Source organism: Pelophylax lessonae (genome assembly GCF_965119305.1).
Source record: "Pelophylax lessonae genome assembly, chromosome: 7".
NCBI classification, from domain to species: Eukaryota; Metazoa; Chordata; class Amphibia; order Anura; family Ranidae; genus Pelophylax; species Pelophylax lessonae.
In genome coordinates this window covers 204,117,710-204,131,123 of record NC_138774.1, presented here as the reverse complement: position 1 = coordinate 204,131,123, position 13,414 = coordinate 204,117,710, and the positions used below count along the sequence as shown (strand labels likewise).

General features: G+C 38.0%; 1 protein-coding gene across 6 annotated transcripts in view; it reads right to left on the bottom strand.

Moving 5' to 3' along the window:
• Window positions 1-9,409: 9,409 nt before the first annotated feature.
• GRIN1 (glutamate ionotropic receptor NMDA type subunit 1) overlaps window positions 9,410-13,414 on the bottom strand; it is a 134,026-nt gene continuing 130,021 nt past the window's right edge. For 5 of the 6 annotated variants that reach the window (XM_082263900.1, XM_082263907.1, XM_082263902.1 and 2 more), the window contains one exon: window positions 9,410-9,951. In XM_082263900.1, the coding sequence (XP_082120026.1) occupies window positions 9,883-9,951 (69 nt within the window). In that variant the 3' untranslated portion in view covers window positions 9,410-9,882. Of the gene's footprint in view, window positions 10,053-13,414 lie in introns of all 6 variants that reach the window. The other variant, XM_082263901.1, reaches the window with a different exon arrangement.

Genomic DNA, 13,414 nt, shown 5'->3' with positions numbered 1-13,414 from the left:
ACCTCCACATTTTAGCAAAAGTAAAATAAACCCCATCATTGTAGCAATAAAAAACCCCCAGCATTAATGTCAGTGGATGCAATAATAACCCTCTGCATCGGCATCAAAAGCAGCAAAAAAACCCTGCATTGGTGCCAGTTTCCACAATAACAACCGCCATCATTGGTGCCAATTACGGCAACAACCCCTATATCATTGCTGCCAATTTCTGCAAAAAAAAAAAACCCTACATCATTGGTGCCAATTTTCTGCAGTAATAACTCCCAGCATTGGTGCCAGTTTACACAGAAATAACCCCAGCATTGGTACCACTGTATGCAATATTAAACCCCAGCATTGGTGCCAGTGTACGCAATAATAACTCGTAGTATTGTTGCCAGTGTACACAATAATAATCCATAGCATTGGTGGTGCCAGCAATGGCAGCCCATCCATTAGGGGTACAGGGGCGCCCCCCCCCCCCCCATCCATGCGTCCGGCCCCCTAATCTACATGCAGGGTGCCAGATGCATGGATTCCAATGGGGGATTTTTTTTTTTTAAGCACATGATTAGAGCCTGAGTCTCTAATAAGCTTCAAAAAAGGGTGGGCTTGGGGCATAGAGCACTGCGCCCTGAGCCCACCCAGTTGTGTGACAACAGCGAATGAATATTGCTTGGGGAAGTGAGGGGGTAATAGCATTGCCACAAGCCAGTAATGCAAGGGGTTAATGACAATGATAATTGCCACTAATGCACTTTGTACAAATAAATGATTAACCCCTTTGGGGTTACTAGCTAGTAATGCAAGGGGTAATAAACACTGGCACTGGCCATTTTTACAGCAATGACCAGTGGCAATGTTGATTAAGCCCATCACTCCCCTCAAGGGGTTAATCTTTTTTTTTTTTTTTCTATTAAGCGTATACTATCTTCAGCTGCTGCACTCACACTTATGTAACCTCCATACTGCTTGGTACTTGCTCACATCCTAGCCTGAATATGACATCATGTCAGAGCAGCAGCAGCAGGTGGACTAACTTTTCCCTGTCGAGCGGAAATGACTCCGTCTGACAGTAGAACTCTTTGTTCGTGATTAGTGCAGGGGGAGAGTGTTTCAGTGATCAGCATTCCGCTGCCACTCTGCAAGGTGTCCCAATCTGACAGTCCTGATGCGAGAGCACAGTGCACCTCCTGGCTCTCTTCTCTCCTGATTTGGCTTCTCTCACCTAGCGCTAAGCTGATAGGAGAAGTGATGCCACTGTCACTACTCCTGTCAGCTTGTAATGGCAGAATCTCTTCACCCAGCTCCCCTCCCATTTCACAAGTTACTGGCACCCAGGGCAGCTGACCCTTCTGCCCTCCCCTTCTTGTCCCTACCCTGAGCAGACTATGCAATTTGATGCAAGGTCTTCTTGAAGGCAGGGTCTCTGCATACATAACTAGACGTCCATCTTCATGCTCAAATTCCCATTCTATTTAAATGCTTGTCATTTTTTATTTATTCATAAATACTATTTGACAAATATTCTGTAAGCCCCAGCACCTGCATATGTATAATGTAAAAAAAAAATCTAAATAAACATTTTTGCAAAAAAATGTACAAAACCGGGCCATTTTCTTCCAAAAAAATGCATTTATTGATTTTAAAAAGATCTTTATTATGAAATGTTTTAAAATGTACGCTACATTTATGTGTCATATACAGGAACCATCACCAGGAAACAGTAAAAACTGAACTTAAGGTTATAATTTTATACAAATGTATAAAAACATAATAACAATATATATTATTCTATATTTATATATGATATATATACAATATAATAACTTCTTTCCCCTTCCTACTAAAGATTGAGAGCTTGAATTTTGGCCAGCTGTAGAGAGGCCTAGTAGTTGCTAGAGTTTTGAACTCCCAGCATGCGTTGTTAACCAAATTAGCAATGCATGCTGGGAAATCTAGCTTCTGGACATCTAGAAAATTTCAGTAGTGCCTATTATTTTCAAACAAAGAGGACACGTTTCCTTTATTTTCAGACTCATATGTGTAAAATATTAACTAGGTATTTGCTTTATAGAAATTAGTAAATAGTTGGCACTTTTTCATGCAAAGGATATTTTCCTAAATGTATTTTCTATATATAATAATTTACTTCTGTTATGTGTCTGTACGATTCTTTAGAATGTACATATATATATATATATATATATATATATATATATATATATATATATATATAAACTAAGCTACTGCAGATGAATTCAAACCATAAGCTTTCAATGAGCCATAAAACACGAACAATAAAAAGGTCAGTCAGTAAAACCTAAGGCTCTGCTATGGATAGAAACTGGCTTGTTGAGTCAATTGCTGAATTCTTATAAAACAGGGGGTCTCCAGCAACACAATTCACCTGCTATTGCTCCTGAATCCAAATTCCTACCCATGGTTATCATGAGAATAAAACGGGCCTACCCCTGGATCTATTTATTTCATATTGGCAGAAATGCCCTACATTGGCAGACTATATATTTGGCCAGCGATAATATATACATAACAACGTAAAGGTAGGAGAATAACAACTACCAAGACTGGGTAAGATATGGAGCAAGAGTTTATATAACCAAGACACCTCTCGCTAGGACAGGCCAAAACTTTCTAGTCTTGGAGAAGATGATGTGGCCACCTCGCAACATGTTCAGAAATTGTGGCAGGGGAATTTAGTCACTGGAGGCTCAGAGAGACCAAAGGAGCTGGTGGATGACCCAACTCGCCAGCATCCAGAGAAAGTGAAATAAAAGCTTTGGGTGGACCCACCCTTTAAACATCTATCAACAAAGGGTACAACATAGAATAAATAGGATATAAATATTGTGATATAATAATGTATAAACCATAGTATATAACACACTTCAAATGATTAAAAGAAAGTAAAAGATTAATTTCTGCCAGTAATAGAATAAATAGGGCATACAAAGACCTATACAAACATAGATCATACTCTAAAGTTATCTTTATAAACAGTGAGACAGAAACAGTGACGTGACATATATATATATTACCTACAGTGATAGGTCTATTAAGGAAGAAATGGAAGATAATGAGGCATGCCCAATTGCAATGCTGACAGATTTGGATCTGTCTAGACGGGAAACTAAAATCTATGTGTATGTGACCCGCTACCCAAAGCCATGAGGTGCTCATTGTTTAGTCCAGCCAATTACTGTCAGATGACTTAAAAACTGTATACAGGCATACCCCGTTTTAAGTACACTCACTTTACGTACACTCGCGAGTACAGACACAGCCTGATCAACTTGGCATGGCACTACTCCCAGTTTTTAACATTGGCGTCTATGGGAAATCTTGGCCAGCTTGACATGGCACTGCTCCCAAACCAAAAGTGACAGGGATACCAAACTTAGGAAGCACCGAGAGGGGACCCAGGACTACAACATATCCTATTTGTAATCTACCAGGTCATAGTCCTGGATCCTCTTAACATGCTCCCCAAGCTTGATGTTCTTGTCACTTATGGTTTGGGAGCAGTGCCATATCAAGCTGACCAATATTTCCTATGGAGCTAGTGTATTTGCATGCATTGAGAAGTGAAAAAAGGTATTGCTTCACTTTAAGTACATTTTCGTTTTACATACATGCTCTGGTCCCATTGTGTACTTAAAAGTGGGGTATGCCTGTACCTATGTGGTTGCTACAACCTATCCAGACACTTCAGGCTAACCAATTTCTGGAGGGACAAAATGGTAAAGGGTAAAGTTGTTTTAAATAGATTGATTGTATTTTCCCTTTGAGATGACGCTTTGCTGCTATGAACATAAAAATAAATGGTTGGCACTTTATGTTGTGTATGGACGTGCTCTTTATATTGTCTATGTTTTTGCACATCAATAAAGAATATTAGGGGGAAAAAATGGTTGTCAGGTTCAAACATACGTGTTTTTACCGCAATCACCCTACAGAATGATCCTGTGTTCTTCAGATCCTAAAGGTACACATAGAAAGTAGATGACAGTTTCCTGTTCCAACTGTCTTTGGCCGCTTGACCGTACTTTAATGAGAAAACAATTGGGCAACATGGAAGCATGGAATGCCTTGTCCAATCCCTGTTGTTTCACCAGTGTGAAGCCAACATAAGAACTGTATTCAGCAGGTGTGGGTGCTCCATTTTTTCTTTGATTCTTGATCAGGACCAACCAACCAGGCAACACAAGCACTTCTGTTTAATTATTCATGTAACTTTAATAGAGAGCAATATGCTTCCAGGTGTTATGAGCTACATTATATAAATGGGCCACATAGAACAGATAGATAGATAGATAGATAGATAGATAGATAGATAGATAGATAGATAGATAGATAGATAGATAGATAGATAGATAGATAGATAGATAGATAGATAGATAGATAGATAGATAGATAGATAGATAGATAGATAGATAGATAGATAGATAGATAGATAGATAGATAGATAGATAGATAGATAGACTCACTGTAGAGTAATATATTAAAGACTGCAGATATTTTAAAATAAATCTTTTTGTCAATAGTGTTATGTTTCCTGACAATTTATACAGTATATACCAGTATCATTATTTACATTGAAAATATAATACAGCCTCAGTATTATTTGAAATCAGTTGCTGATCTTTCTGGCTTATCACCTCCACAGGAGACATATAATAATACTGTACTTTACACGTAGTTGTGTAAGCTCTAGATCACAGCACTGTAAAGAAACACTTATGCAAGCATCAGAAGTTGCACTGGGGGGTCTAAAACCTAAACATGTATAAATTAAAATAACTTTTAAACTCTTAGTTTTGCTACTTAGAAAAAAAAAGACTACTTGGAACCTTAATAACAAAAATCATAAGATCCAGGTCTAAGAGCCGGTTCACATTAGCACGACTTGTCAGGCGACTTGTCAGCCTGACAAGTCGCGCTCCCTTGCGGTCCATTGACCGCTATAGGACCCGTTCTAATAGGAGTGACACAAGTCGCTCCGACTTAGAAAAAGGGTCCTGTACTACTTCGGAGCGACCTCGGAGCGACTTGCATAGACTTCCATTATGTGAAGTCCCTGCAAGTCGCTCCGAAGTCGTGGTGCAATGTTATGCACAAGTCGCCCCCGAAGTGGTAAGGAGTCGTGTCGCGCTAATGTGAACCGGCTCTTTGGGGCATAAACTTCAAAATATGAGAGGCACACTACTAGCATGGTACTGCTACAAGATGCAACCTTCTCTAATCTACAGGGGAACCAATGCTAGTTACATGGTTGTTAGAAGTGCAGCCTTGATCTGACCAACCTTGGGGCAAGCTAGCACTGCTGACAGCTCAAATTAATTTGAGATAAATCCAGTCAATTTATCAGGGCGCATTCAAGGCAATTGAGGCAGGTCTTCTAATCTGCTTGATTACTAATTTCCACCTAACCATCACCATCTGTATCTACAGATATACGGGCATTAACTGATCAAACCAAAAAGGGTCAAATCAATTGTCTTTTATAGTTTTGGATACAGTAAAACCTTGGATTGAGAGTAACTTGGTTTGAGAGTGTTTTTCAAGACAAGCACATTTTTATTATTTATTTTGACTTGATAAACGAGCGATGTCTTGATATACAAGTAGCGTCATGTCACAACTGAGTATAAAAGAGAAGAGAGGTGCCTCTAAGTGTAGCAATATGGTTACATTTAATAAAGGTACAACATTTAGCAACTCACATGGTTGATGATTAAAACAGGCACATATAAATATGCAGGCATCTGGGGTAAAGCTGTCCACATAGATCTTCCTCCTCACCGCCTCAACACACTTCCACGCTGCACTCCACGAGCGCTTCAAGCCTCGGTTTCAGATCGTTCTACTGCAGGGTAGTCTTCCCGGTCATGATTGAAGACTGACAAGTATGACAAGTTATGAGAGCAGACCGTGCAGAGGATGGTCTATGTGGCCAGCTTTACCCCAGATGCCCGCATACTTAGATGTGCCACTTTTATTCATTAACTATGTTAGTTGCTAAATGTTTTGCCTTAATTAAATGTAACCATATTGCTACACTTAGAGGCGCCTCTCTTCTCTTTTACACTCTGTAGCTCCTGCTGGATTTTGCTTCTAATCCCTTTGTGGAGGCTGCCATTTGTGGATGGAAATTTTATGGTTACACAACCTATCACATTGCTCTAATTTTTTTATATGGACTATAAACTGAAGGATTTATGAATAAATGGTTGTGGAGCAAATCATCTGAGTTTCCATGATTTCTTATGGGGCAATTTGCTTTGGATTACAAGCATGTTTCCAGAACTAATTATCCTCGCAACCCGAGGTTTTACTGTACTTTACAATGGTGATGTGTAAAAGTGACTAACCTAAAATCAGGAGGACACCCCAGCCCTCCAGAGTTATCTCTTTCAAGCTGTAAACCTCTCTTGGGTATTTTTTTAAGCATTGCAAATAAAATAGGAAGCTGCTTGTCTGCAATTTAGAGGCTGAAAAAAACTGTAGGTATTAACAAATGCGCTTCATCCAGCTGTATCGAAAAAAAAAATGATTCTCTAACTCAGCAGGCATATTCCATAAAAGAACAAACTCTCAAAGGTTCGCTTTCAGTTTCATAGGTTATTTAAAAAGGGTGTGGATGTGGTTTCAGCAGATCAGAGGTGATCTATGGTATAACATGGTCCACACAGTCCAAATTCTTAAGAACATTTTTAACTATGTTCTAAGTGAAATCAAAGCCATCTTTACATACCTTTTAATTATGATAAAAAGGACAAATTGCAAATACATAAAATATTTTACATAACTATATCCAATATTCTATAAAAATGTTTTTATCAATTATTCCCAAACTGGTTGCAACCTGAGAGGAATACCTTCATGAAATAAGAGAAAAAAATGCATGTTAACAATTCATAAAAACAATTAATATGGTCTTATAGTGCAGTTAAGAGGTTTATTAAAATTGAACTCTACCAAAATTGATTTCTCTCTTGTGTGCTGTGGAACAATCCCTGTATCTTAAATGATATCTGGAACCTTGGTGGGGAGAACTGCCCTCAATCCCAGCACAGCTGTGACAGGTTTGGGAATTTAGCTAGGTTACCTTTGTCACAGGCCTAACTACTCCATATACTCTTAAGGAGAATCCACTGGCCAATGCAGAACAAGGAACTCGGTAACATCTGTTTTAATACCATACCGCAAATCTTTTCAGCCTCTGAAAGTTGCCTAGGTCTTCTGTATACTCCTATTAAAAATTCACTAGAGAGCTCAAGTAAAGTGCATACTGTATCTAGTACTCCATAATGAAACCTTCATAGAAATACACGAAGAAGCCTGCTGTTTGCGGTAGCTTGGTTGAAAAGCCAAGCTTGGCCAGTCACAAGTATTCTGAGGATGAGGCAAGTTCTCTCCAAAAAACTCAATGTGGGCTCAATTCTTTGCTAATCCAAACATAAAAGAGAAATCCATTTGTGGACTTGCTCTTTAAATTATGGAAGCTTCAGTTCTCAATAAGTTAAGATTTTGTGAGTTTTCAATAATACACAACAGCCTTAACCCTGAGGAACAAAAAAGTATATCTCTCAGGATATACCTGAGTCAGTAAGAATTCCAGATTTAGCAGCAGGATAAAACTTTGGCTTTAGCTCAACATTTGAAAGTGATCAACACCAACAACTTTGCTCAGTGGCTGGTGTGTTTAGTTTTTAAAATACTGGAACAAAAAGTTGAACCTATCTGCCACCATGATGAGCCTGGACTACTTACTGGCCTAAAGCCAAACTCCCACCAAATATTTTTTCATAGTTTTTGGATAAAATTGGGTTATAGTTAGAACTGCTTAGCTGTAAAAAAACAAAAAAAGGTGTAAAGTTGTGTAAATATTTTAAAATCTGAAAGACGGACAAACCAAAAAAGAGCATGCCGTCAGTTCTTGTTTTTGTTCTGGACATTCACAGATAAAATATCTCATCATTAGGGCTACAATAACAAATCTGTTCTAAAGTTTTAAAAAAACAAGAATCAAAAAATATAAAGGGGTACCCTAATAAACCTCAATTAAACATTATAAAAAAAAAGAAATTTCAAAAGCCACATGTAAGAACATGGATAAATGGTGTGAAATAAAATGCACTCAATGAAGAATTAAATGTGTTAAATAATATAAGGGACCTAATTGAAATACTTTAAAGGTTGGTAGAGGAAAATAAAACAGAGTATAAAGCTGGATACACACTATACAACTTTTGTTGTCAGATTTCCTTTAGATTTACCTTTTCTATGTAGTGCAAGGGCCTGCCTGATTGCATACAAATTGAAAGTGTTTAGGTTTGACCTCATATTATCTGGTTTTGGTAAGTGTGAGGGAAAAAATCTAAAGAAAATTGTATAGTGTGTATGGCCCATAAGGCTACCTATGTGATAAAACAGCATAATGGGTTGAACATAAAAATAGGAAAGCAGAGCTTGGACAGTGACAAATAAGAAGGTAAAGCATTGAGTAATTGGTACTGAAACAAAATAGTGAACCTTATAGGACCATGCTTGAGACCAAAAATCCTAAAATGTTATATTATAAAGAACTAAACAGAGAATATATGACAAAAAAAGGTAATAGGAGGCAACATGTGGGGTTGGTAGCTTTAAAGTATGGATATATTTTATCTGTCAATATGCAAATTAGAAACCAAACTGAAAACCAGATGCTCAATAACTAGTCCATCTTTCATATTTGAAATTAGTGTGAGCTAAGCTTCAAACCTTTTACACTTTCATTCCAGTAGTACACAATACTGCCCTTTCATTCAAGATGATAAACCCTTAAACCAAGCATTCTTTACCCCCAAATTATTTCTTCCTGGCTATTGCCATTCGTTTGTAAGTCCTGAATCCTCCACATGTCACCATACATGTTTTTTACTGCTGTTTGTGTCCCCACTGTATCTGTACCTTGGGAAGTCAGGGGACATTCATTCTTAGTAAATACAAACAGCAATTAACCCCCTTTTTGTAAACTATGGTAGGGTTAGAATTTAAGTCAGATTTGTATTGCTTTTTTGGGTCTCCATTAGGGAGATTTTTCATTTTTCCCAGTCCCACTGTCACACAATGAGTCAGGAGTAACATCAGAACAGGAAGATAGGCTAAAATATTCCCTAAGGGGACACAGATAGCAACAAAAAAAAAAAAAAGAAATGCTATAAGAAACTTACAAAAATAACAAACATTTATGCTTTATGCACACTTTAAGAGATTGCTACAAAAACAAGTTCTGTCTAACGCATGAGATGCACTAAAAGGAAAATAAATAGGTACATAACAAAAATAAAAAAAAAAAAAATGAAAACTCATTGAAGCATTACTGCTAAACCTCAGCTGACCCAAAGAGCTGTGCTGATGTAGAAATAAAAATAAGTGATTAAACAAGAGCAAAGTGTACAACAATGGCTCTTCAATAGCAGCAAAATCCACTAATCCATAATCCTTAATGTTCCAAATATTCAAATGTTGTTCTCTTTGTAAAAAATGTCAGGTTTCTAAATAAATAAATAAATAATAAATAAATAAATATAAAATATAAAATAAAAATTCTGAAATTAAATGAGGTTAATATGATGAAGGGAAAGGCAAATTTCTTAAGTGGGAACAAAACTCCAGTTCTACTTTCTTAAGCAAAATGTTGAAGAGTAAAATCCATTAATTCAGCTTGGTTTGGTGAGCAGAGGGAGAGGTTAAGTGGAAAAAAATACATGCAGTCCCAGAGTTCTGTTTCTGACCTCCTCCTTACCAGTCCCGTAAATGTGAAACGCGCTGCCCTTAGGTCCATTTTATACCATCCACCAAGCCACAACAGTCCCATTGTCTCTCTTCTCTGCATTACACCACAGTGCTAACAGAAGGGTCGGATAGATTAAGCTGACCAGTGATGTCAGTGGGATGGTATTGCTGTAAAATACAAAATACACAGAGAGGAAAGGTGAGGATCGACTGGAGCCAAGGCTGGACTCTGCCTCTGCAGCTTCTGTTCATTCAGCAGATTTTAATGTCTGGAAAAATGACAATACGTTGGGCCAGTTATAAAGGCAGCTGGGTTACTGGCTGCTGTTTGTTGAAAACATTTGGTACATTGATAACAATATACAGGACACACATTGGATCACACTGTGAGCCAACTAGAATATCTTCAACGACTTGAGACATATGTGTTGTGTGTCCTGCTCTATAGACTTAGGAGTTTCAAATGTTTGTTGGTGGTATACCACCATGCGCCACCAGTATTTCAGATCAACATTTTAGAGTTTTTGTAGGCTATCTGTAACACCTAAAAATATGAAGATAGATATATCTTTTAAACTGTACTTGTTACCACTTCCTCCTGAATCTCTATACAATCTTTCCTTCCTGTTCTCTTTGATATCTTGGGCAGATCATATATTTTTCCACACACACCTATCCTTTGAAAATTTGTTATGGATCTAGCCAAGGCACTGCATTCACCAAAATGAACATCTAAACAATTTGATCCATAGCTAATTTCCCCCACCTATCTAGTAGAAGGTATCTGGCAGTAGAGTGGACATGCAAATAAAATCACTAATGAGATAGCTCCCATATAGTATGCACACATATTTATGTTATGGATTTGGATATGCATAAATGTCCTCCTCCATAGGCTGCCTCCAGCTTACCTGGTATTAAGCTCTGTCGTCAATTCATTTCAGTGCCAGGTAATTTTGGGTTACTCCCACAGAATCCTTTCTCTTTTATCTGCTAACCATTAGGTTTTTAATTAAGTGATTTAGAAGATTTTACCTTATTGCCTACTGTCTATAATTCTTCAACTAAGTTACTAATACAGTGTTAATCTAATTTATAGTGAAAGTTCAATTTTGGGTCATTGCCAGCATGTATAAGTTTTGCCATATCTTTCAGTTATTCCAACAGAGCTTTGTAATGCTTCCTAGTTCTACCTACCTGCAGCAATTACAAGAGGGTTTCACTTCCACCTATTTATTTGTTTTGGGAGATCTGACTTGTAGATTCCCTAACAGATATAGGCTGTCAGTGGCCAACCTTACAAATCAATCAAAAATTCTTTTTGGCCCAACTGGACCTTATCTTCTGAAAATGTATGATGATAATGTGGGATGGGGGGTGGGGTGAAATTTGCTGGTGAATTTGTACTATAGAACTTCATAATGTCCTAATAAAGGCATTTGTTATTGTGATGCTGCTGCACATATTCACCTACCCTTTCCTTCTTTTTGCTGCTCCATCTGGCTGCCAGAAGGGAAAAGAGGACTCCCTCTCATTTCCATATGACAGCATGACTGATCTGACCATTGCTGCCACAAGGAAGAAAGTTGAATGAATCACATGCTCTCCATACCTGGAAGTAACAGGTATATTTATGAGCTTTCCATTGGCAAATGAAGCTTTGGGTCAGGAAGGGAAGGTAGATGTGTGCTGCTGATGGGGCCACTAATAAAGTGACACTGTCGTCCCCTATATGGGCAAATCACAGATTCACTTCAATGTCATCAATAAAATTAGCAACGTCCTATTGGCCCGTTCACTTACTGACATTGAGGTCCCCTTGAGAAGATCTATACCCCAAAATGTCAGTTTCTGTGGCCTAATTTGTCTGCCTGACTACTGTGGCCTCTATTTTACAATCTTGTTATGCCATTTATGTACTAAATTTTGGTTTGCCGTATCTATTGTAATTTTATGTTGACTTTTACTACATTTCTAATATAATCTACTTATGCATCATATTGTGGTGGGAGTGCTCACTTTTTTATACAAAATATGTATCTATGTCTTGTAGGGGAGGTGGAATGGTCCCCTGAGTTATGTCAAGCACCCCTGTGCTTTGTACATACTACCTTTATTTTTCCATGAAGGTGTGCATGATACAGTTTTTTTTTTTTTTGCTATTCACTGTAATGTCTTTAATATAATCAGCAACATCTTATTGGCCCTGTCACTCCCTGATATGCGGTCAACAAGGGTGGGACGGGGGAATCTGTTGCATGTTCTGCAATAAGAAACGAGTAGGCAATGGTTCAAGAGGTTCCCTTTACTACATCAGCACATCTGTGCTCATGAACAGTTTTGCAGTCCACATGGAAAAAAATATCACTGTGGGTTGTGCAAATTTGCTGAGGAACCAAGCTTTCGGTATTTGTTCATCAATGCAATGATGCTGAAAAATGTTTGACAAAATACGTGCTTAACTTTATTTTTTTTTTATTTTCTGAATATGTTTTATATTTTTTAAATTTTATATTTAAATTATATTGGAAGGGTGATAATAAGCCCCACTAACTGTACCAACTAAGCTCCATCTCCCATATCATTAATGCTTAGTTAAAGAATGTCAGATGTATTAAGGTTGGACTGTGAATATATAAGTGCAGACTCTGACACTTACAGCACTGTTCTGAGATACTGAATGGCAGGGGAGCCCACACCCCTGCCTGATCTGCAAACCAGTACCGAGACTCAGGTAGCTAGTGTAGGCCTTCAGATGGTAGTTCCAAAATACAATAAAATTTTTAGCTGATAGCAGATAGAGGGACCAAGTACTGCACTGAAATCTCGGTACAGGAGTCCCCCAGATGATTAAACAATCTGGTCAGTGATTCAACTTATTGGTATTATTTGGAAAACCAAAAATGACTATTAGGAGAAGCTGCCCTTCAGTTATACGCAGCTGCTATCTTTGTCTACTGCTTTTGTCAGCTTTATAATGCAGCCGGTGCTCTGCTGTAGTGCCTACATGCTGGTATTTGGCACAGAGTTACAAGATGGAAAAAAAAGGCAACATCGGTGGCAGCTTTTTTCTGTGAAGAGGTCACAGTGGGAAATTCTCTCCGGATAAAGGAATGAGAAATATCAGTGAGCTCTGAATAAAGGTTCACAGTCAGGGTCTCTAAACTCTGCATTTATAGTGTTGTCTGCTGTTTGTGAAACACAGCTCTGGTATATAGACGATGTTTAAAGATGTATCTGCTGCTGTGTAACCAAACACCCCACAGTTACATAGTCTTTTAAGAATATCAGTCACAAGAACAAGGGAGTTCAATGAATTTGACTGTTCAGAAACATCAAATTCAGGTGACCTTTATTTCCCTGATACTCAAGCTATGGTGTCAACTCAAATCAAAGCTAAATGAAGGGGCAAATATTAGTCTTTCATAATTATGTCTACACAGATTATAATTTAAAGCCCAAGTGTGCCTTCATTTTGAATCAGCTAAATGAGTTCCAGGTGCATCAAAGCATAAGTTGTGCAAAGACAAATAGTTTTCATTGAAAGGCTGCTGCAGCCTTGGTAGAGAGGCCTAGCAGCTGCAGAGAGGGACCTTTGCTCTCTGTTAAAAAGCAGTGCAGAGGTCAACCC